The 25,877-nt window shown below is 44.9% G+C and overlaps 1 protein-coding gene across 4 annotated transcripts in view; it reads right to left on the bottom strand.

The window, feature by feature from the left end:
• Positions 1–2,847: 2,847 nt before the first annotated feature.
• EXT2 (exostosin glycosyltransferase 2) overlaps positions 2,848–25,877 on the bottom strand; it is a 113,710-nt gene continuing 90,680 nt past the window's right edge. For all 4 annotated transcript variants that reach the window (XM_073604160.1, XM_073604159.1, XM_073604162.1 and 1 more), the window contains exons 11-14: positions 24,435–24,578; positions 19,688–19,816; positions 16,202–16,284; positions 2,848–9,123 (exon numbers count right to left, since the gene is read on the bottom strand). In XM_073604160.1, the coding sequence (XP_073460261.1) occupies positions 8,985–9,123; positions 16,202–16,284; positions 19,688–19,816; positions 24,435–24,578 (495 nt within the window). In that variant the 3' untranslated portion in view covers positions 2,848–8,984. The remainder of the gene's footprint in view (positions 9,124–16,201; positions 16,285–19,687; positions 19,817–24,434; positions 24,579–25,877) is intronic.

The raw sequence follows: 25,877 nt of genomic DNA, 5'->3' as shown, positions 1-25,877 counted from the left end.
GTAAATCTGAAGACAAAAATCTGCAGAAAATCTAATAATAGTGTGCATGGGGTATAAGATACTGCCTTTTAATTGGCAGTAGTGTTGTCAGCCTGCTCCTGTGAGCTCCTTCTATTGGTCGCTGTTCTGCCCATCCAATAGACCCGGTAGACAGCCCAATAGCCCACTGAAGGAGTTTCTTTCACATGGTGAACGGGTCTACCTCATAAATCTCTGCTGTGTAACCTCTCCACATAACAGGGGGAGATTTACTAAAACTGGAGAGTGAAAAATCTGGTGCAGCTTTGCATGAGAGCCAATCAGCTTCTAACTTCAGCTGGTTCAATTAACCACTTGACCTTCGGAAGATTTACCCCTCTTCATGACCAGGCCAATTTTTAACACACGGCACTGCATTACTTTAACTGACAAGTGCGACACTGCACCCAAATAAAATTTATGTAATTTTTTTTTCCCCACAAATAGAGCTTTCTTTTGATGGTATTCGATCACCTCTGCGGTTTTTATTTTTTTGTGCTATAAACACTTTTGAAAACAAAATTTTGAAAAAAAAAAAAAACAATATTTTTTACTTTCTGCTATAAAACATATCCAATAAAAAAATATCTTCATAAATTTAGGCCAACATGTATTCTGCTACATATTTTTGTTAAAAAAAAATTCCCAATAAGCGTATATTGATTGGTTTGCGCAAAAGCTATAGCGTCTACAATCTATGGGATATTTTTCTTTATTATATTTTTTTTTTTACTAGTAATGGCGGCGATCAGCGACGTATAGCAGGACTGCCATATTGCGGCAGACAAATCGGACATTGACACTTTTTGGGGACCAGCGACACTAATACAGTGATCAGTGCTAAAAATATGCACTGTCACTGTACTAATGACGCTGGCTGGGAAGGGGTTATTATTATTATTATACAGGATTTATATAGCGCCAACAGTTTACGCAGCGCTTTACAATAGGGGTTAACATTGGGGTCGATCAAAGGATTAACTGTGTGCCCAGCTGGTGTTTCAGTGTAGTGGGGGAGGGGCTTTTACTAGTGGAAGGCATGGATCCGTGTTCCTGCTTTACAGGAACACAGGATCCATGTCTTCTGTACTGACAGAACAGGAATCTGTCTTGTTTACACAGGTAGATCACCATTCTTCCTCTGTACCGAAGCATTGGCGGGTGCTCATCGATCAACTGGAGCAGGCCAACAGCGGCGCAGGCGAGCCAGAAGTGCAGGATCACTTACTTGCGCCGTATAAGCAAGCGGTTAAAGCGGTTGTATACCGCCGGACAATTTTTTTTTTTTCCCCCTGCAAGGTAAAGTCATAATGTGCTAGTATGCATAGCATACTAGCACATTATGTGAAACTTACCTTAAAACAAAGCTGTTCCAGCACCTGTACATGATTTCGCGCACAAGGTCTGGGGTGCGCGCGGTGCTGGCGACCTGCTTCTGCTATGATTGGACAAAGCAGAAGCCAATGAGCGGGTCCGCTGTTCTGTGAGGAAGGAAAATGGAGATCTTGTGCAGAAACACGGATCTTTGTTCTCCTCCAGTCACAGCATTCCCCCCACAATTAAACCCCCCCCCCCCCCCCGGGAACACACTTAACCCTTTGATCGCCCCTGGTGTTAACCCCTTTCCTGCCAGTGTCATTTACAACAGTGACATGCATTTTTTTCCCGCTGTGATCACTGTATTGGTGTCACTGGTCCCCAAAAAGTGTCACTTAGACCCCTTTCACACTGGGGCGGTTTGCAGGCGTTATTGCGCTAAAAATACTGCCTGCAAACCGCCCCAAAACAGCCTCCGCTGTTTGTTCAGTGTGAAAGCCCGAGGGCTTTCACACTGAAGCGGTGCGCTGGCAGGAGAAGAAAAAATCTCCTGCAAGCCGCATCTTTGGAGTGGTTAAGGAGCGGTGTATTCACCGCTCCTAATCCGCTCCTGCCCATTGAAATCAATGGGACAGCGTGGCTATAGCCGCGCTATACGAGTGGTTTTAACCCTTTTTCGGCCGCCAGCGGGGGGTTAAAACCGTACCGCTAGCGGCCGAATACCGCGTTAAAACAGCGCTAAAAATAGCACTGTTTTACCGCCGACGCCTCCTACCGCCCCAGTGTGAAAGCAGCCTTAGTGTCAGATTTGCCTGCCGCAAAATCGCTGATCTCCGCCATTCTTAGTAAAAACAATGAAAAAAATTAAAATTAAAAAATTAAGGCCATAAAAATATCCCATAGTTTGTAGTGATAACTTTTGCGCAAACTAATCAATATACGCTTATTTGTCTTTTTTTTTTAACCAAAAACATGTAGCAAAATGCAGATTGGCCTAAATTGATGAACAAATTTGATTTTTTAATTCTTTTTTTATTGGATGTGTTTTATAGCAGAAAGTAAAAAATATTGTTTTTTTTTTTTTTCCCCAAAATTGACGGTCTTTTTTTGTTTCTAGCGCAAAAAATTAAAACCACAGAGGTGATCAAATACCACCAAAAAAAAGCTCTATTAGTGGGGGGAAAAAAGGACATCAATTTTATTTGGGTGCAACGTCGCAGTTAAAGCAACGCAGGGCCATATCGCAAAAAAAAAAAAAAAAAAGGCCTAGTCAGGAAGGGGGTAAAATCTTCTGGGGGCTGAAGTAGTTAAGGTTTGACAAAAAAAAAAAAATCTGGAAGCCGATTGGTTTCTTTGCACTCTCCAGTTTTTCTAAAATCAACCCCCCATTGTGTCACCAATCAGATACAACCATTTATGGCTGATTGGAAGCATGGAACTGTGAGGGCCACATGAGGGCCGGATCGGGCCCACGGGCCTTGTGTTTGACTCATGTGCTCTAGAGAGATACGCTTTGTTCATTTTTCACTTACAATCACTTTAATGGTTCGCCTGGAATTTAGCTGTAACCCCCCCTCCATCATACAGAACTTGGCAAAAGCTTTCTACATAGTTTCAGCAAAAGATCCATCATCATTTAAAGTGATATTACAATACAGAGGAAGACTCTGGTGGTGGATTTAGTTTCTTCTTTAGAATAAAACAATTCTTAAAAAAAATAATAAAATAAATAAAAATAACAAAAAAAAAAGGTTTATAAAAAAGAAAATTAAACGTATCAGGCGTGTTAATGAACTAACATTCAACAGATCAGCTTATCGCTCTGTATTCTGGCCACAATAAATCTGATAGAAAAAAAAAAAAGAACAGGTAACATTAAAGGCCAACCCTCCCCAAAAAAACTGTTTACATGGTTTCCGCAAAAATGAATGACATGCCGCTCTTTAAAATATCACGAGGACGATGCGCAGGCGTGGTTCACCGCAGTCAAGAAGCTGGTCCAGATCAGTGACGTTGGAGCGCGCCTGGAGACAAGGAAAGACTGGAGGGGATCAGCAAGGAAAGACTGGAGGGGATCAGCAGCACAGAGATGCAATAAAGAAATTAGGGGGGAAAAAAAAGGCAAAAAAGGTATTTTATGAAAAAAAAAGAAAAAAAAAAAAAAAAAAAGAAAAAAGGCAACTGTTTATGATACACAGTATTTTTGCAAACGAAATTTGAGGCTCCATTCACACCTGAGCGTTTCGAATTACGATTGGAATCGACCGTAATTCTGCCCGCGATTTGCATTTGCGACAAATCTTGGGACGCTTGTGCGATGCCATTACTTCCTAATGGCACCCCAATCGCGGTTCGATTTTAGCTTGATGGTAGCATGGTAAAACACACTGCAATCGCACAGCGCAACGCTTCTTTTGAGCGACAGCATCGCGCGTTGCAGCGATTGCAGTGCAATTTGTCGGACGGTAAAAATTTGCGCCGTGATCGGGGTGCCATTAAGAAGTAATGGCATTGATACAAGCGTCCCGCAATTTAGAATCGCGACGATTCCGGACGCGATTCGCATTTGCGGCAAATCTTGGGACGCATGTGCGATGCCGTCACTTCTTAATGGCACCCCAATCGCGGCGCAATTTTGGCTTTGATTTGTCGCGCAATAAAACACACTGCAATCGCGGAAAATCGCAACGCACATCGTTTCTTTTGAGCGACAGCATCCCGCGTTGCCGCAATTGCAACGCAATTTATCGGGCGGAAAACTTTGCGCCGCGATTCGCATTTGCAGCAAACCTCGGGATGCTTGTGCGATGCCATCACTTCTTAATGGCACCACAATCGTGGCGCAATTTTGGCTTTGATTGTCGCGGAATAAAACGCACTGCAATCGCGGAAAATCGCAACGCACATCGTTTCTTTTGAGCGACAGCATCGTGCATTGCTGTGATTGCAGCGCAATTTGTCGGGCAATTGGGGTGCCATTAAGAAGTAATGGCATTGTACAAGCGTTCTGCAATTTAGAATCACGGGCAGAGTCGCAACGATTCCGCCCGCGATTCTCATTTGTGGCAAACCTCGGGACACTTGTGTGATGCTATTACTTCTTAATGGCACCCCAATCACGGCGCAATTTTGGCTCGATTGTGGCGCGATAAAACGCACTGCAATCACGGCAAATCGCGACGCTTCTTTTGAGCGACAGCATCGCGTGTTGCCGCGATTGCAGCGCAATTCAGCGGGCAGCAAAATTTGCACTGCGATTGGGGTGCCATTAAGAAGTAACGGCATTGCGCAAGCGTCCCGCGATTTAGAATCGCGGGCAGAATCGCAACGGTTCCGTCCGCAAGTCGGATGCCTCAGGTGTGAACAGAGCCTAATGCCCCGTACACACGGCCAGATTTTGTGACGGAAAATGTTCGATGAGAGCCTTTTGTCAGAAATTCCGGGCGTGTGTAGGCTCCATCGGACAGTTTCCATCGGAATTTCCGTCGCACAAAATTTGAGATCTGGTTCTTAAACTTTCTGACAACAAAATCCGTTTGCGTAAATTCCGATCGTGTGTACACAATTCCGGCGCACAAAGTGCCACGCATGCTCGGTATCAAGCAGAAGAGCAGCACTGGCTATTGAACTTCATTTTTCTCGGCTCGTCGTACGTGTTGTACGTCACCGCGTTCTTGGCCATCGGAATTTCCGACAAGATTTGTGTGACCGTGTGTATGCAAGACAAGTTTGAGCCAACATGCGTCGGAGTAAAAAAACATGGATTTTGTTGTCGGAATGTCCGATCAATGTTCGATCGTGTGTATCAGGCATTAGGGTTTACAGTAACCGTTTACATCTAACCGTCTAACAGTAACAACCAATAGCTGCTGTGTAATGTAATTCATACCGTTTTCTTCAGATTGCCCCCATAGACCGGGTTCAACAGATTACCAACTACCGACAGTCCCAAGGCTTCTATTGCACATAAATCTTTCTGGAAATTTCCACAGGATCAAGATAATATCAAAATGATAAACATAACCGAGTAATACACAGTAGTATATAACCTTTTCTTTAAATAAAAAAAAAAAAATTAATAAAACATTAAAGCTGAACTTTGGGATAAGCGAATACACGTGTATGTCTTCCAGATCTGAGAAATAATCCAGTTTTACCTCTGTGCAGGAGTGTACTAAAGACCGGTCACTGCTGCTCTCTCTCCTTCTGCAAGGTAACTGGTCTTGTCTCCGCCCCTTCCTGTAGTGGGTGGGGCCTGCTGGGTCCCTCCCACAGCTGTGCTCTCTGCGCAGGCTATGTAGAGGACAGGGATGACATCACTGTTACTCTGGTGTCTACTGAGAAATGCATTTTAAAAAATGGTTTTGTGACCAGTATTCAGATCTGAGTCCAAGGAGGGGGTGAAATGCGTTAGTAAAGGATTCTGGGTCCTTCCCACAGCCCTGCTCTCTGCACAGGCTATGTAGAGCAATGTTTCTCAACTCCAGTCCTCGGGTACCCCCCCAACAGGTCATGTAGAGGACAGTTATGACATCACTGCTTCTCTGGTGGCTATTGAGGAATATATTAAGATGGTTTTGTGATTTTCAGGACGGGGTGAAACGCGTTACAGGAAGGATCTTGTGTCCCTCCCACAGCTTTTCTCTCTGCACAGGCTACGTAGAGCAATTTTTCTCAACTCCAGTCCCCAGGTACCCCCAACAGGTCATGTTTTCAGGATTTCCCTCAGGTGAAACGGCTGTGGAAATTACTAAGGCAGTGAAACTGATCAAATCACCTGTGCAACATAATGGAGAGCCTGAAAACATGACCTGTTGGAGGTACTTGAGGACTGGAGTTGAGAAACATTAATGTAGATCAGTGGTTCTCAACCCTGTCCTCAAGTACCCCCAAACAGGAGCCAGGGATCCTGCTCCATAAAGCCCGGCCGCTCGATCCCTGGCTCCACGCTCGCCTCTCTCCCTCTCAGCACTAACCAGGCCGGACCTTCATACCCAGAGCCACACTGACACTGCACCCGGGGTTAGGCACCGACCCTCAGCCGCCCACAGCAGCATTTTAGAGGCCTTTCTCCTTGCACCTCCCGGTTCAAGGCCATACTAACACACACAAGGACCCCCTATACACTGGGTCCCATCAGACCTCGGTCCAGGCTCTGGGACCCCCGGGTTCCTGCTATACCCTATAGATGGCTTAGCCTGCTGGACAGGACCCCTCAGTCCAGCACGTGGACACCCTCTCTGGGTTTGGAGTCTCACCGTAGGACCCACCTACACACCAGGTGGTCCTGTTTGGGTCCGACACTTAGGGCATACCCAGTCCGAACCAGGAGCAAGTACGGAATCAGTGTTCTAATGTCCTTCAAGCTGTTTTTAATTGGATTAGTATTTCATGATATCCCACAGCAATACTATATGACATACCTTTGTTGTGCTGTTTCCAATCAGATATCCCTGAAGAAGAGTATAAACTTTAAACGCGTCGGGTATTCCCCGTATGTGTGTTCCATATGTTACGGAGTCTAATGATTGTGAAAACCATACATTGTATTGCCTGATTGTTTGTTGTATTACGCATCCTGTATTTTTCTGTGTATTCTTACCTGTGTGCATTGTAGAATTGTTATATCTACACTCCTTTTCTAATAAATACACTCGTAAATACTTCAGAGTAGCCTTTTCCCTCCAAAGTTCCATAAGAGGAACACATTTCCAAACTTAAAAACAAAAAAAAAAAGTGTTGAAACTATTTGTGACCAGTATTCAGAGTCCCAGGATGAAATGCATTAGTGGAAGGATCTTGAGTCCCTCCCACAGCATTGCTCTCTGCACAGGCTATGTAGAGGAACAGCGATGGCGTCACTGCTACTCTGGTGGCTATTGAGGAATATATTTAAATAAATAGTTTTGTGACCAGAATACAGCTCTGAGTCCTAGGAGGGAGTGAAACGCGTCAGTCAAGGATCTGGAGCCACTCCCACAGCTTTGCTCTCTGCACAGGCTATGTAGAGGACAGCGATGGCGTCACTGCTAGTCTGGTGGCTATTGAGGAATATATTTCAATATATGGTTTTGTGGCCAGAATACAGCTCTGAGTCCCAGGAGGGGGTGAAACGCGTTAGTGGCAGGATCTGGAGCCCCTCCCACAGCTCTGCTTAGGCTATGTAGAGGACATCGATGGCGTCACTGCTACTTTGGTGGCCATTGAGGAACAAATTTCCAAACTTAAAAATAAAACAAAACAAAAAAGTGTTGAAACTATTTGTGACCAGTATTCAGAGTCCCAGGAGGGGGCGAAACGCGTCAGTGGAAGGATCTGGAGCCCCTCCCACAGCTCTGCTCTCTGCACAGGCTATGTAGAGGAACAGCGATGGCGTCACTGCTACTCTGGTGGCTATTGAGGAATATATTTAAATAAATGGTTTTGTGACCAGAATACAGCTCTGAGTCCCAGGAGGGGGTGAAACGCGTTAGTGGAAGGATCTGGAGCCCCTCCCACAGCTCTGCTCTCTGCACAGGCTATGTAGAGGACAGGGATAGCGTCACTGCTACTCTGGTGGCTATTGAGGAATATATTTAAATAAATGGTTTTGTGACCAGAATACAGCTCTGAGTCCCAGGAGGGGGTGAAATGCGTCAGTGGAAGGATCTGAGCTCCTCCCACAGCTCTGCTCTCTGCAGAGGCTATGTAGAGGAACAGCGATGGCGTCACTGCTACTCTGGTGGCTTTTGAGGAATATATTTAAATAAATGGTTTTGTGACCAGAATACAGCTCTGAGTCCCAGGAGGGGGTGAAACGCGTTAGAGAAGGATCTGGAGCCCCTCCCACAGCTTTGCTCTCTGCAGAGGCTATGTAGAGGAACAGCGATGGCGTCACTGCTACTCTGGTGGCTTTTGAGGAATATATTTAAATAAATGGTTTTGTGACTAGAATACAGCTCTGAGTCCCAGGAGGGGGTGAAACGCGTCAGCGGAAGGATCTGGAGCCCCTCCCACAGCTCTCAGGCTATGCACAGAGATGATGTCACCGCTGCTTTTCAAAAGGTAAAGCCTACGTTTGCAAAGGCATTTGCAGCACACAAAGTGGATTTAGCTCCTTTGTTGCTATTGAGAAAATATACGTAAAATGAAAGATTGAAAGCCCCGGAGTTCAGCTTTAAAGTTGAAAAAAAAAAAAAAAAAAGGCAAAAACAACTGAAATGAATCCAGGACAAACTATACAATTTGACATAAAATAGAAACATAAAATGCAAAGGCTTTTCTTTTTGCCAGAATCAGATTTGTGAAGGCAAATTGGGCAATCCTGGCAATTCCAAAAGGCAAATAACCGCATTACACAGTAACTCCTCCCCCTCAGCTCGGTGACACGAGAGCGCAACTTCAATGGGGGAAAACCGTTACCGAGATTTCTTCGGATGTGAAGAAGTCAAACAGATGTTCTCCAGATACTATAAAGCTCGTCGACGTGACCGCCTACATAAATAATGTCCTAAAAACCGTCTCTGAAGTCATTGAGATGCACTTGGAAGGAAAATGAACCGTGAAGATCGATACCCGCGCAGATGGATGAAGCTCCTCCAATGGGTGCGCTGCGATGATGTCATCAGAGAGGTGGGGGGGGGGGGGGGGCATACCGCCGTTCTCCCCCATCACAAGCTGCCGATGTTGGGGAAACTCTTTAGCTTCTCGGGAAAGTCGTCTTTGTACAGGACGGGGTCTGCCCGGTGCTCCACCACCTTCAGGGGCATGGTGCCAAAGACGCTGGCGAATTTATTAATGCATTCTGACCTGGAGGGGGGAGGGGAGGGGAGGAAGAAGAGAGCGAAGACAACGTGATTTATGATGCTGGAGAGAGGAACTGCTAATAAACATTTATAGATATTTCAGCAATCTACCAAACTGCAGACTTCTACTTTCAGTGCTTTGATATCTATACAGCTATGATTTGTTTTTTGTTTTTTATAGATAACTTTACTGTTGCTCATCAAAAGCGTATAAACCTTTATTGTGAAACAAGAACATACAATAAATGAATACAGGCCGGGAACGCAAAGCTACAGTGCCTTGAAAAAGTATTCACACCCCCTGGAAATGTTCCACATTTTGTCATGTTACAACCAAAAAACTTTATTGTATTTTATTGGGATTTTATGTGATAGACCAACACAAAGTGACACATAATTGTGAAGTGGAAGGAAAATGATAAATGGTTTCCAAAATATTTTACAAATAAATATGTGAAAAGTGTGGGGGGCATTTGTATGGCGCCCCCCTGAGTCAATACTTTGTAGAACCGCCTTTGTCTGCAATTACAGCTGCAAGTCTTTTTGGGGATGTCTCTACCAGCTTTGCACATCTAGAGAGGGACATTTCTGCCCATTCTTCTTTGCAAAATTTCTCAAGCTCTGTCAGATTGGATGGAGAGCGTCTGTGAACAACAACTTTCATGTCTTGCCACAGATTCTCAATTGGATTTAGGTCTGGACTTTGACTGGGTCATTCTAAGACATGAATACGCTTTAAACTAAACCATTCCATTGTAGCTCTGGCTTTATGTTTAGGGTCGTTGTCCTGCTGGAAGGTGAACCTCCGCCCCAGTCTCAAATCTTTTCCAGAGTCTAACAGGTTTTCTTCTAAGATTGTCCTGTATTTGGCTCCATCCATCTTCCCATCAACTCTGACCAGCTTCCCTGTCCCTGCTGAAGAAAAGCATCGCCACAACATGATGCTGCCACCACCATGTTTCACAGTGGGGATGGTGTGTTCAGGGTGATGTGCAGTGTTAGTTTTCCGCCACACATAGCGTTTTGCTTTTAGGCCAAAAAGTTAAATTTTGGTCTCATCTGACCAGATCACCTTCTTCCACATGTTTGCTGTGTCCTCCACATGGCTTCTCACAAACTGCAAACAGGACTTCTTATGTCTTTCTTCTTGTCACTCTTCCATAAAGGTCAGATTTGTGGAGAACACGACTAATAGTTGTCCTGTGGACAGATTCTCCCACCTGAGCTGTGGATCTCTGCAGCTCCTCCAGAGTTACCATGGGCCTCTTGGCTGCTTCTCTGATGAATGTTCTCCTTGCCCGGCCTGTCAGTTTAGGTGGACGGCCATGTCTTGGTAGGTTTGCAGTTGTACCATACTCTTTCCATTTTCGGATGATGGATTGAACAGAGCTCCGTGAGATGTTCAAAGCTTGGGATATTTTTTTATAACCTAACCCTGCTTTATATTCTCCACAACTTTATCCCTGACCTGTCTGGTGTGTTCCTTGGCCTTCATGATACGGTTTGTTCACTAAGGTTCTCTAACAAACCTCTGAGGGCTTCACAAAACAGCTTTATTTATACGGAAATGAAACTAAACACAGATTTACTAATTAGGTGACTTCTGAAGGCAATTGGTTCCACTAGATTTTAGTTAGGGGTATCAGAGAAAAGGGAGCTGAATACAAATGCACACCACACTTTTCACATATTTGTAAAACATTTTGAAAATCATTTATCATTTTCCTTCCACTTGTGCCACTTTGTGTTGGTCTATCACATAACATCTAAAGAAAATACATTTACATTTTTGGTTGTAACATGACAAAATGTGGAAAAAGGGGTATGAATACTTTTTCAAGGCACTGTAAAATTAAACTAAAAAGTAGATTTGCAGGGGTCAGGCTCAGGACCGGGATGACAGCCCCAGCGACCTCTTTAAATGCAACTTCTCCTAACTCCTAGCAATGTTCTGGAGCCCCTCACCACCCCCAGAGGGTAAAATCAACTTTATATGTTCGGCACAAGCACTTGCAGCTACCTGTACAACGAAGCCCAATAGGGGTGAAACGCCCCACTCGCTTAAAGTGATTGTAAAGTCTCAAGGTTTTTCATATTAATGCATTAAGGTGAAAAACCTTTTGTGCTGCAGCTGCCCCAGACCCCCCCCCCCTTTTCTTACCTGAGCCCGATCTGATCCAGCGATGTGCACGAGTGTAGCGGCTCTAGCCGCTGTCTCTCTCCTCACTGGACAGATCTGATTGCAGCAGGAGACATTGACTCCCGCTGCTGTCAAATCCAGTGACACGGGAGCTGGGGGCGGAGCCGAGTCCCACTGTCTGCGTCAATAGAGTAGCAGGACTCGGGAGGGAAAGCGGTTTTCCATGGGGGGCACCTGATGAAGAGGAGGGGCCTGCATCGCCTTCAGCCTTTAGAACCACTTTAACGTGACCAACCGCTGCAGTTATACTGCGGCAGGTTGGCTCCCCTGCGCGAGCCGTCGTAGCTATACGTCGGCTCGCGGGGTAGGGATAACAGGCACGCGCTCGCTGCACAGCGGGGGGTGCCAATGCTTGTGGCTGACGGTCACAATGACCGCTGGCCACGAGCGATCGTGAGCAGGAGACACAGAACAGGGACGAGTGTATGTAAACACACACTTCCCTGTTCTGTTAGGAGTGACAGATCGTGTGTTCCTATTAGCTAGGAGCCACGATCCGTCACTTCCCCTAGTCAGTCCCCTCCCCCTTCAGTTAGAATCACCTCCCAGGGAACACAGTTAACCCCTTGATTGCCCCCCTAGTGTTAACCCCTTCATTGCCAGTAACATTTTTGCAGAAATCAGTGCATTTTTATAGCACTGATCGCTGTATTAATGCCAATGGTCCCAGAAATGTGTAAAAATTGTCTGATGTGTCCACCATAATGTCGCAGTCACGATAAAAATCGCAGATCGCCGTCATTACTAGTAAAAAAAAAAAAAAAGAAAATAATAAAAATGCTATAAAAACTATCCCCTATTTTGTAGAAGCTATAACTTTTGCGCAAACCAATCAATATACCCTTATTGCGATTTTTTTTTACCAAAAATATGTAGAAGAATACATATCGGCCTAAACTGAGAAAAAAATGTGCTTTTTTTAAAAAAAAATGGGGATATTTATTATAGCAAAAAAACAAAATAATGCGTTTCTTTTTCAAAACTGTCGCTCTTTGTTTGTTTATAGCGCAAAAAAATAAAAACTGCAAAGGCGATCAAATACCACCAAAAGAAAGCTCTATTGTGGGGAAAAAAAAGGACGTCAATTTTGTTTGGGTACAACGTCGCACGACCGCGCAATTGTCAGTTAAAGCGACGCAGCGCCGAATCGCAAAAAGTGCTCTGGTCAGGAAGGGGGTAAAATCTTCCGGGGCTGAAGCGGTTAAACAGCTGCTGTGCGCGACTATTCTGTCAGAGAGACGCAACAGATTCAAATACATTATTCCAACATGAATCTGTCTCAAGCTCTGACATTTATTACGCTAAGAGACAGATAATCTGTCTTTATGACAGATAGCTCTTTATGAATTTTTTTTCAAAAAACTAATTTTATAGATTTTTTTAAAAGATTTAAAGATTTTAAAGATTAACTTTAAAGATTTTTTTAAATTAATTTGTATGAATTCTTTATTTTTATGAATTGCTCTATGTGTTTTTTAGTGCAGGTTTTTAGTTCTTGCTATGGGCAAAGCAGAAGCAAACAGCACAAGACCTCCTGCTCTCTAGCTCCCTCGTCACCTCCTCCCATGCTCGCCTCCAGGACTTTTTCAGAGCCTCTCCAATCCTATGGAACTCATTACCCCAATCTGTCCGATTATCTCCTACTCTATTAGCTTTTAGACGATCCCTGAAAACCCTCCTCTTCAGAGAAGTCTATCCTACCCACACCTAACAACTGTATGTCTGTTTTCTCCATCAGCTCACCCCCCACAGTTATTACCTTTTGTTTAACTTGACTCTCCTTTCTAGATTGTAAGCTCCTCTGATCCCTCCTGTATTAAATTGTATTGTAACTGTACTGTCTGCCCTCATGTTGTAAAGCGCTGGCCAAACTGTTGTATAAATCTGTATAATAATAATGCTAAGTGCACAGAGCAGTGACCCATCACAATCAATCAGATTCCACTTTTAAGAAGCCAGACTAGTACAAGATGGATGCTGTCTGGCTTCCCATATCAATCAGATTCTCCCTATCTTCCCAATGCAGTATAGGAGACACATCCATAGTGGAGATCTAGGGAAAAGCATAGGCGTCAGCTTGCTAGGTGGAGAAGGGGTTAATCCGACAGGCAACAAGAGACCTGCACAGGGGATACGTCCAGCCCTATTCCCTCCTGTGGGTCTTCCAATCCCCCCCTCACATTCCTGCCATTCCTGCAGCCGATTGCCTGACAGGAGAGCAATCAGCCCTCAGCCCCAGCTACAGATAAGGCCTGAATAGTGAAGTTCCGACATATGGACAGAGATGACGGCTTACATAACTCAGAGAACCTGTTAACCACTTCACAGCTGGGCCCTTCTATAGACTCAGCAGGTCAACCATCTTTCTCTGGAAGGTTTGCCCTAATGAACACTAATAGTAGGTCTCCGGTGCTCCTCTTTTGGCCTACAGACCTCGCCACATAATATTTAAGAACGAGAATTTTTTTTTTTTTGTATGGTGGGGAGAACAACAGAGCTGATCATGGGCATTGTATATATTATGTGTTGGAGACTTCGCTGGATTGACTGAATTAGTCGCTGGCCCTGGGAGGGTGTGTGGTTGGGTATGTGGGCGGATTGAAAGAATTCCTTCTGGTAGGAATGCGCCCAATGGTGGGGCATGCTCGTAGACCCTCTTGGGTCATGGGCTGCTGCCTTTTGGCTTAAAGGGGTTGTAAACCCTCAAACATACAAACAAATCTGATATACAAAGTGTCCAGTGGATGTACAAAACTCTATGAATGGGTAACCAAACACCGGTGAGCCCTGGAAAATGTGAAAATCTAAACAGTGCAAACAGGTGTGTAGGTTAAAGTCCAACAAAAGGCTGATCTTCTAGTGAAGAGTGGTGAAGAATCAAACACCGTCTGATATGGAGGACATCAAAGATATTGCATCAAAAACAATGGAGAAGTGCGTGTGCCCAGAGAATCCAGAGAAGAGACGGAAAACCTCCAAATGGACCTCCAATCTTTGGGGCATCGAACTGGATAGGTTCAACAGGACTCTGGAGCCACTCTCAGCAAAGTAGTATGTGGAGAAAACGACTTTGCTGAGAGTGGCTCCGGGGTCCTGTTGATCCTACCATCCAGATCCAGTTTGATGCACCGAAGATTGGAGGTCCATTTGGAGGTTTTCCGTCTCTTCTCTGGATTCCACCCCGGAGTTCCTGGACCCTGCTGAGCTCCACACTTTGGCCATTTGTTGGCGCCATGCCTGTAAGACTCCATGTCGCTGACATTGGAGTCCACCAGTTCCGGTAAGGGCACACGCACTTCTCCATTGTTGATGACGCAATATCTTTGATGTCCTCCATATCAGACAGTGTTTGATTCTTCACCACTCTTCACTAGAAGATCAGCCTTTGTTGGACTTTAACCTATACACCTGTTTGCACTGTTTAGATTTTCACATTTTCCAGGGCTCACCGGTGTTTGGGTACCCATTCATAGAGCTTTGTACGTCCACTGGACACTTTGTATATCTGATTTGTTTTATTATTTTTATCCACCATTCTTTTCACTAATGCATTTGTGTTCATTGGTTAGCGCTGCTGTATTTACTACCTAGATTCTATTTATGTTTGTCACATTTTTATGAAGCTGCTTGATACTTCAATTATTTTGGTTTAGCACAGTAATATCCACACTTCACTATGCATTAGGGTGAAAAACCTCCTGTGATGCAGCTGCCCCCCCCCAGAGCCCCTCTTCTACTCACCTGAACTCTGTGTTTCCTGTGGCGGGGAAGAGCACACCAGCTCCAGCCGCTGTCTCGGGTCCTGATTGGATAGATTTATAGCAGCGCAGCTATTAGCTCCCACTGCTGTCAATCAAATCCAATGACGCGGGAGCCGGGGGGCGGGGCCAAGTCCTGCTGTCTGTGTCAATGGATGCAGCAGCAGAACATGGGAGCGAGCGTCTCTTGGTGTACAGACACCGAGGGTCTAATCCAGCCCCTTTTTACCAGAGGAACCTCTGAAATAATTTTCAGGTCTCAGGGAACTCTGGCCAAAAAACAATTAATTGGGGGGTCAATGGCTAAAATTCCCCTTGCATTGCTTGTCAATACAAAGCATGCAACCATTACAGCGATCGTCAGAATGCCACCCTTACAGACAGCTTAAAATTAAATTGTTGTCATTGGTTTTCCTAAAGTGGCACTGGTCCTGGAACTATGCAAGCACCATCAAGATGGATGATCAATTACCATAAGCTCAAGGAACCCCTAGCAATCTTTGATTTAAAGTCCTGTCATAATGGATATTTTATTAGACCGGTCGTTCTCAGTGTTCTTGCATTGGCTGTAAAAACTCAAAAGGACCGACAGGTTGACAAGATCTGCCACTTGACGAAACCTGCATAAAGCATTGGGTGAAAGAAAATCAGGATGCAGGTCAAGGACGTTTTTAATGCCTTCTCAGCCTAAGAAGACCTGGACTGTGTTCAAATACTGACTTTGCTTCAAGCCCCAGTTCTGAGCCCCCCCCCCCCCCCCTCCGTTTAGCATTGTATTAATATATGAAGTGGGAAGCTATATATGCTCATTACATATGCAGGTATGCAATATGCTCCTCCTGGTCCGAACCGTCCCCCCCCCCCCCCTGCAGCAATGGGGGCACTCATGAGCCAGCTTTGTGTGTCCACAGACACATAGAGAGGGGCACGGACACCCCCCGCCACCCTCCCCGCAGCTTCTAAAGCCAATGAGGAGGGAGAGTCCTCTGCTCTTGTGCGCGGCGCTGGATCGTGATCAAACTCAGGGGGGCTGCATGCAGAAGTTTTTTTTTTTTTACCTTAATGCAAAGAATGCATTAAGGCAAAAAGCTTCAGCCTTTAGAACCACTTTATAGGCGGCTTACCTTTCCACCATGTGCGTCTGGTCCAGGGAAAGGCCATCGATCGCAGTGCATTCTGGACATTTAAACTTCTTCCTTGGCGTGACCTGTGGGAATGGAGAAGGAAAAAAAAAAATATATTGTTGAGGGTGACAACCGACAGATGAAATATTGTTTACCCAGCACAGGACATTTCTCTGTTATGATATGCAGCTTGTCATCCTCTGGCTAGAGGCTACACGGCTCGAGTAGCTCACGGCTAAGCCTGAAATCCAAGGAAAACAGACTGCAGGATTTGCATGCTCTCCTCCTCTCCCATTTCTATGCGAGGTGAAAAAAAAAACTGGCGATGACAAGCCCTTTAATTCCCTTTTAATGACTTCTCACACCGCTAAGGTCCCTGTGTAAACATCATATGGTGTGGTGGAGTTTTCAAGCTGCTTTGCGGCTCCTCTGTACCCTTCACCCACCACAGCAGATGACCATGTGGTGCCTCAGCACAGGAGTAATCCCTGCCAGAAAAGATATAGGGGGCCAACCATTTGGTCCTTAAACCGTCCACGGAGATGGCAGGGGTCCCGGAGCCACCAACCTACAGCGGCGATCACAGGCTGAGAGGTGTCACCGCGGCATTTGATAGGGGGCTGTATGTGACAGCACAGGAAATGAATGCGCGAAGGGCCAGCGATCAAAGCAAAGGCGCTACGGCCAAGATACCCCGGTAATGCGGGGGGATTGGGGAAGTTGATTGCGAGATCACTTTTAAATTAACATTCGCGAGGAGTGAAATTTGTAATTAACATTCCTTGAGTCAGCTGTCCCGGGGCCGGACAGATGGTCATCTATATAGGGCTTCCAGTGATTCCTCTTCCAAAATCTAACAACGGTTGGTTTTGGCGACTGTGGAAACACAGCGATTGGATACACAAGGCGGTGCCCACATAGACAAGTGTCAACAAATTTGAATTATCAAAGGTCAGACCTTAAAAGGTTAAAGGACACCCACTTTTCCCTATGGAGCAGGCTTTACGTTTTATTTACATTTGCTGTGTATGTAGCTTTTTCAGAGATTTCTTCAGTCCAGCTGTAACGTCCTTGGATCCTCTACTGTCTTCGGAGGCAATTTTTTGTAATAAATGATGTTGAGAACAGCAAAACATATAGATGTGGGTACTGCTCTCTATATACCTGTGAGCCCAGGCTGGCTTGATGACACACCCCCAGGAGGTGTGCCCTTGACGCCCTGGGCACAAAGAAAGTGGGTTGAATGTTCAACCAAGAAGAGGAGCAGTAACTGGCACCACCCTGATGTTATAAGAGGGCAAGCAATGCTTCTACAAACAATACCCCATAATGTCAACGTGAAAGAAGTTTGTTTGAAATCTTTGCACCGACTCTCCCCACCCAACCTGATGGAGCTCGAGAGGTCCTGCAAAGAAGAATGGGGGAAACTGACCAAAAATAGGTGTGCCAAGCTTGTAGCATCATACTCAAAATATTTGTGGCTATAAATAAAAAAACAAAAAAAATCCAATGTACAGAAGTATTACCATCCTTTGCCATGACACTCAAAATTGAGCTCAGGTACATTCTGTTTCCTTGAGATGTTTCTACAACTTGATTGGAGTCCACCTGTGGGGTAAATTCAGTTGATTGGACATGATTTGGAAAGGCACACCCCTGTCTATATAAGGTCTCACAGTTAACAGTGCATGTCAGAGCACAAACCAAGCCATGAAGTCCAAGGAATTGTCTGTAGACCTCCAAGACAGGATTGTATGGAGGCACAGATCTGGGGAAGGGTACAGAAAAATTTCTGCAGCATTGAAGGTCCCAATGAGCACAGTGGCCTCCATCATCCATAAATGGAAGAAGTTTGGAACCACCAGGAATCTTCCTAGAGCAGGCCGCCCAGCCAAACTGGGCGATCGGGGAGAAGGGCCTTAGTCAGGGAGGTGACCAAGAACCCGATTGCTACTCTGACAGAGCTCCAGCATTTCTCTGTGGGGAGAGGAGAAGCTTCCAGAAGAACAACCATCTCTGCAGCACTCCACCCATCAGGCCTGTATGGTAGAGTGGCCAGACGGAAGCCACTCCTCAGTAAAAGGCACATGACAGCCCACCTGGAGTTTGCCAAATGGCACCTGAAGGACTCTCGGACCATGAGAAACAAAATTCTCTGGTCTGATGAAACAAAGATTGAACTCTTTGGCCTGAATGGCAAGTGTCATGTCTGGAGGAAACCAGGCACCGCTCATCACCTGGCCAATATCATCCCTACAGTGAAGCATGGTGGTGGCAACATCATGTTGTGGGAATGTTTTTCAGTGGCAGGAACTGGGAGACTAGTCAGGATTGAGGGAAAGATGAATGCAGCAATGTACAGAGACATCCTTGATGAAAACCTGCTCCAGAGTGCTCTGGACCTCAGACTGGGGCGAAGGTTCATCTTCCAACAGGACAACGACCCTAAGCACACAGCCAAGATAACAAAGGAGTGGCTACAGGACAACTCTGTGAATGTCCTTGATAGGCCCAGCCAGAGCCCAGACTTGAACCTGATTAAACATCTCTGGAGAGATCTGAAAATGGCTGCTCACCGACTCTCCTCATCCAACCTGATGGAGCTTGAGAGGTCCAGCAAAGAAGAATGGGGGAAACTGTCCAAAAATAGGAGTGCCAAGTTTGTAGCATCATACTCAAAAAGACTTGTGGCTGTAACTGGTGGGAAAGGAGCTTCAACAAAGTATTGAGCAAAGGCTGTGAATACTTCTGTACATGGGATTTTTTTAGTCTTTTATTTTTAATAAATTTATAAAGATTTCAAACAAACATCTTTCACATTGTCATATTGTTTGTAGAATTTTGAGGAAAATAATGAATTTAATCCATTTTGGAATAAGGATGTAACAACAAAATGTGGAAAAAGTGAAGCACTGTGAATACTTCCCGGATGCACTGTATAACTGGGGAACCTAGCATTCCAACTAGTATAAAGGTATGCAAAAAAGACAGGCAGGAAGTGAGCACAAACTATGCTTAATAAGTCCAGTTGATTTTAATTTTCTCAAATGAAAGCGAGAGAAGTACCAACGCGTTTCGGGGGCCCCCCTTCAGTTGCAGAATAAAAGACTAGGCACCATACTGGAGGAAACAGTTAAAAAGAATCCAGTGGGGGCCAGGGTCCTGGGGTCAATCCTACTAGGGAACATCTATGTCCTCCCTGAGTATGCGTTTTTCCTCCCATAATTCAAAAACAGGCTGATAGTCTAACTTGTGTTTGACCAAATAGGCATTAGAGTTGTATCTGCAGCCAGGGCATTAGACTCTCTGCTCCTCTGGGGCGGAGACTAAGGTTAACGGGCTTTCTGTATAATGCTAGGTAATATGTTAGCACTATATAAAAGGAATAATAATAAAAAAAAAAAAAAGTTTGCCACTCTTTTTTTACCACGTGGGTTTCTTTACTACACTGTTACTCGAGAGGAAGAACAATAATTAAGGCCTTACCTTAATAGGAGCTTTCCCTGTTACATTGGCAACCAAGAAGTTCATAGCGATGTCTTCGCAGTTCATGTGTGCGTCCACCCAGCTCTTAATATCTCCCGGCATTTTGTAGGTGTACATGTAGTTGAAATACTGCCCATTGGAACATAAAAGGGTCAGAAGATAAAACCTGCATTAGTCTAGCAATATAATGACATTAGAATTAGGCTATAGCTATTTGAGCTCTGTGGGATAACAAAAAACACTAATTTAAACCTGATGCTTGTAGTCGGAAAACAGGGAATGTTCATTTGCAAAGTTTAAAGAAAAAAAAAGTTAAATGTTGCAAAAATGCAAGGCACCACTCCCAACCACCAGCACAGAATTGATATTCTGTAATGCTTGGGCAGGCTAAGTTCACTGGTGTGGATTAACAGCTACTGTCAGGCGTTCAGGAGGTGTGACTACTGCCTCCCGAATGTATTATGTATTATGGAGTGAAGCTTAGTAAAGTTGGATTATTTGATAGTGTTCTTATCCTTCCCTCGTGTCTCCCTTTCCTATCATGGCAAACGTAATTACTCTCTGATCACTGTTACCTAAATGATCCCTTACTTCTACATCTGCAATCAGCTCTGTGTTGTTTGATATTATAAAGGTCCAGCAGAGCATTATTTCTAGTTGGGGCTTCCACAGGTTGACTCATGAAATCGGTTTGCATCACATTCAAAAATGATGAGCCTTAGCTGAGTGTGCAGTTCCATCTGCCCAATCAATATCAGGATAGTTGAAGTCCTCCATGATTATAACATTACCCGGTCTTTTATTTATTTTTATTTTTTTTGCTGAATGGCAATTTTTAATGGGACTAATACACCACAAATGCGAGCCAAGCATTTGGCTCATGGCAGCAGTGTGGCCCTATTGACTTGAATGGCCAAGATGGGAACATGGTGCCACCTGTCTATTCGACATGCCGCAACACAAAGCATCACGGCCGTGACACAACAGCCACCCCTAGCGGTATAGCAGGCTTTAGGTGGGTTGCAAAATCACAGCTCAACCGCCTGATTTTACTGCTACCCCCATCCGCCCTTTGTGAAGAAGGCCTACAACAGATTTTTATAGCTTATGGTTTGTGTGAATGAGTCCTATGAGCCAGAGTTTACATTAGGGATGAAGTACTAGGCAAACTTTGTGACTTTTGTTCAACGTGCCTAAACTGCATACGTGAACCCCGTGCCAGGACAAAGGTCATCTAGAGCCCAGGGTGAATATGCTAAACTGTGCCCCCCCCCCCCCCCCCCCCCCAAGATGTATGAGCATTATGTGTCAGCAAAAATCTCCCCACAAAGACACTGAGCACCAATCTGCCTGCTTACCTCCTAAGCATAAATCCCCCCTCCTCCCAGTACAAATCCACCTCCCTGCTGAAATCCCCCATCTCAGCACAAATCTTTGCCCCCCCCCTTACATTCACCCCTACTAGCACAAATTCTCTACCCCTAAAATGACCCCTCCTAGTACACATCTTCTCTCCCCACTTCAAAACCCCCCCCGCCACAAATCTTTGCCCCCCACATCCCAAATCCCCCCCAAATTCACCCCTCCTAGCACTAAATTCTCTACCCCTAAAATTACCCCTCCTAGTACACATCTTCTTACCCCCCACTTCAAATCCCTCTCCCACAAATTGTCCCCACATCCCCCCACCTAGCACAAATCTACTTACCCCATCCCCCTCCCAACACAAATCTCCCTAAATCACCACTCTTACCACCTCCCCAAATTTCCCCTCCTAGAATAATACTTACCCCCCTGCAGCCCCAAAAATGTCCCCTTCTAACACCTCCCCCCAATCTCCTTGTGGTGCCCCCCCCCCCCCACCTCACATGATACCACAGTGCCCAGGGCATCCGCCCCCTCCTGCCCACCCCTTTGTCCTGGCCCTGCATGAACCTGCCCAATTACCATGATAAATGCCATGATAAATTCCCTGATATGACCGGGAATTGCTTAAAACAAAAAAAAAAAACATGGCTGTCATTACATACTGTAAATATGTTTATTTGCATTAATAAAAAAAAAGTCACAGGAAAACAATCGAAAAAATTGCAAGTATGCATTTAATTAAAATTCTTATATAGGTATCACCAACGTGTTAATTTTAAGCATAGGAACATCTGAACATTTTAAAGACCCTCCTGGGAACCGTACAGTCAGTGAGGAATGCACTAAAGTGTGTGCTACAGAACAAGCCTTAAAAGCAGCTTTTACTGTAACACAGGCCAGTGAATCACCAGGCGTTTGACAGATGATCCATACCGGTTATTAAGGCTGCAATGAGGAGGTACTGACAGCTTCAAAGCAATAAGCAAAAAAAGTTTCCAAACAGACATAATGACCTGCGGGGGGCAACAAAATCGATTTTCTTTTCTTGTATAAAGCCAATCTTAGGTGTCATCAATATCCATCAGTCAATGACATGGTTTTAAAGTTGAGCTGCAAGCAAACCGATAAATACACAGATGAAATATATCTATATCTATATATAGATAGATATATTTATATCTGAAAGTCCCGACCTGAAAGTCGCGGGGGATTTTGCAGCGATTTTTTGCCGCGATTTTGCAGCATTTTTTTTGCCGCGACTGGAAACAATGCCTGTGTATTCTTGAGGTCTGTGGACCTCAAGTCGCATCAATGTGGGGACCAAAGTAGTGCAGGGACTACTTTGAAGTCGCACAGATATGAACGGTACTCATTGGAAATCATGGGGAACGACTTGTCATGCGACTTTGCAGCTCCAAGTCGCATGACAAGTTGCACTAGTGGAAAAAAGACCGACAATTTTGAAAAAAAGAAAAAAAATAATTTTTCACTTTCTGCTATAATACACAATTAAACAAATCTAATTTTTTCATAAATTTAGGTCAATATGTATTCTGCTACATATTTTTGGTAAAAGAAATCCCAATAAGCGTATATTGATTGGTTTGCACAAAAGCAATAGCGTCTACAAACTATGGGATATTTTTATGGAATTTTTCTTTTTTTTTTTTTTACTAGTAATGGCAGCGATTAGCAACTTATAGCAGGGCTGGGATATTGCAGTGGACAAATCGGACACTGACACTTTTTGGGGACCAGTGACATGAATACATCAGTGCTAAAAATATGCACTGTCACTGTAGTAATGACACTGGCTGGGAAGGGGTTAACATAAGGGGCGATCAAAGGGTTAACTGTGTACCTAGCCAGTGCTTGAGCACTGTGAGGAAGGTGCTTTCACTAGGGGAAGGCATTGATCCATGTTCTTGCTTTGCAGGAACTCAGGATCAATATCTTACTTACAGAACGGCGATCTGCCTTGTTTACATAGGTAGATCACCATTCTGGCTCTCTGCCTATTGATCGGCGGGTCCTGGCGGACATTAAGTTTGCGGTACCCGCAGATCAGCTCCCACTGTGTATAATCACAGTGGAAGCGGGTCACCGGCACCACGCGCGCGCGCCCTAGACCCAGGAGTGCAGGATACAAGGTACGTGATCCTCTGCAGGAGAGCTGCCTTGCTGCCGTATATGTAAGTTATACGGTCGGCAAAAGGTTAATATTCTGCAGTTTCCTAACACTTACAGGTCTTGTCCATCCCCCAGCTTGTGACTAGACACACCCTGCTCTCTCCTTTCTCCTTCTCTCAGTAGGCTCCTTGTGCTGCTTCCCCCCCCCCCCCCCGGTCTGAATACTGCTGTACATTGATTACAAGAGGCTGTTATCAGGTTAAATTCGGGTACTGCTTGAATTATGTTGAGTAAGAAAATGGGGCATTTTAGGGAAGCCAAGACCTGGTACGTAGTAGGTAAAGATAGGTAGAAATACAGCATCAGGTAGCTCTACGCGTTTCGTGGCTAATACGCCAATTATGAATTATTATTGAATTATGTATTAATGAATACAAACCTGAATTTGTGTGTCCAAGACTCCTTTCACACTGATGCGCTTTTCAATCGTTTCACCGCTAAAAATAGCGCCTCTAAAGCGCCTCTCATGCCTCCCCAGTGTGAAAGCCTGAGTGCTTTCACACTGGGGCGGTGCGCTTGCGGGATGGGATAAAAAGTCCTGCAAGCCGTATCTTTGGGGTCGGTTTATACACCCCTCCTAAAATGCCCTACCCATTGAAATGAATGGGCAACGCTGCCGAAGCGCCTGCAAAGCACTTCGGCAGTGCCGCCACACGGGTGCTATTAACCCTTTATTCGGCCGCTATCGGGGGGTTAAAAGTGCCCTGCTAGTGGCCAAAAATCGCCACTAAAACGATGGTAAATCGCCGCTAAAACTAGCGGCGCTTTACCGCTAACGCACCCCCGCCCCAGTGTGAAAGGGGTCTAAAAGTGACAAGGTCTCTTGAAAGCCCAACTCCTTTGCCCGTGCTAAATAAGAGTCAGGAAACCAAACACTTTGTAAGCTCCGTGTCGAATTGTTTGGAGGCTTACACGGGGTAAATGAGTCTTGGTCCTACTCACGTGACAGTGGTCAGGCCTGGTGACCGGTCGGTCAGGCCTGAGCATTGCCTCCTGGAAGGAGGTCACTACTCCTTCATATCCAGAAGCACCAAAAAACGAGGTTATTGAAGATGTCGATTGAGCGGAAGATCAGGGGTAAGATGACCATAAAGTGGAATAGGACACTGTTACCTCATCTTGGAACGGCCAGTAACACAAGAGGATTATTTACACGCACTACAACAAAATGACTATGCAAGGAACCTACCTTGTGATAGAAAGCGGCCCCAGTTAGCACCATAGACACCTCATTGGTCCACTCCGACTCATATTTCCACTTGTTCATCTCATGGTCCCACAGATGGAGACGGCCCGGGTAGCCCACCAGCCGGTCAGGAAACTCCCGCCAAACCTGCAATGACATGACAAAAAAAGACTGATTTCCAGGAGAAAGACTAAGTCTTAATAAGCAAGAGAAAAGGCCAATGTTGCCTATAGCAGTCAGATCATTTTTTTTTTATTGCAATAGAGTACTATCAGCTGGAATAAGACAAGCTGCAAACTACTTATCCTCTCCTCGGATCAGCTTGTGACTTGTTAGCACATGAGCACTGCAGAATAATTGATTGGCTCCTTGTGCTGCTTATGCCTTCCCCTATCTGAACTTCACTGCACAGGGACTGCAAGGGACTGGTACCAAGCTAAATTCAGGCACGTGCAAAAGTTGCTTTTGGAAACAAATTTAAAAGATATTTTAATGAGCACACACCTATATGAATTGAGATTTTCATTTATCTGCCTGGAGTTCAGCTTTATTATAATTTGTTTAGAGAAATATGTATGTTGCCATCGCAAACCTATCATTCGAAGAATGCTTGTTCTCTGGCTGCCATGCTGATCCAACAGCTTACATATTTGCAGAGATAGAACAAATCCAACTTTCCTTTGACTTCCATGAGCTGGATGCTTGTTTCGGGTCGATAACTCAGAAGAACAAAAAAAACAAAACAAAAAAAAAAACCTTATTGAGACAGCCCTTTTACTTCTGAAGAACCTGTAAAATAACTTTCAGGTCCCAGGAAACCCTTACTAAAACCAACTAATTGGAGGTCAATGGCAAAAATGGTGGTCAGTAGGAAGAATACAACCCTTACAGTGGTGGTCAGAATGCCATCCTTACAGCCTTAGCAGGTTGACTATCTTTCTTTGGAATGTTTACCCTAATGACCACGAAGAATAGTAGTCTTCAGTGCTCCTCTTATGGCCTACAGACATTGCCATATGTTTTTCTAACAAAGATTTTTAGTATCTTCTGTGACCTTCTGATTTCTCCAATGGTGGGAGAAGAACAGAGCTGATCCTGGGCATTGTTGGTATGGGCAGGAGCTGTCTCCTGGTGCACAGATACCGAGGGTCTAATCCAGCCTCTCTCAACCTTTTTACTCCGAAAAACCCCTAAAATAGCTTTCAGGTCTCAGGGAACCCTTACTAAAACCAATTCATCAGGGGTCAATGACAAAAATGCCCCTTACATTGATGGTCAAGAAGAATGCAACCCTTAACAGTGGTGGTCAAAATGCCACCCTTAAAGACAAGATCACTGGTGTTATGCCGCTGGCTCTGCCAAGCGGCTTTGGCCCTGGAACTATACAGGCACTATCAAATAGGAGGCCAATCAGCCACAGCTCAAGGAACACCTAGCAACCTCTAG

This window comes from Aquarana catesbeiana, linkage group LG11, assembly GCF_042186555.1.
Source record: "Aquarana catesbeiana isolate 2022-GZ linkage group LG11, ASM4218655v1, whole genome shotgun sequence".
NCBI classification, from domain to species: domain Eukaryota; kingdom Metazoa; phylum Chordata; class Amphibia; order Anura; family Ranidae; genus Aquarana; species Aquarana catesbeiana.
Note: the sequence above shows the minus strand (reverse complement) of the source record. Positions and strands in the feature narration are given on the sequence as shown.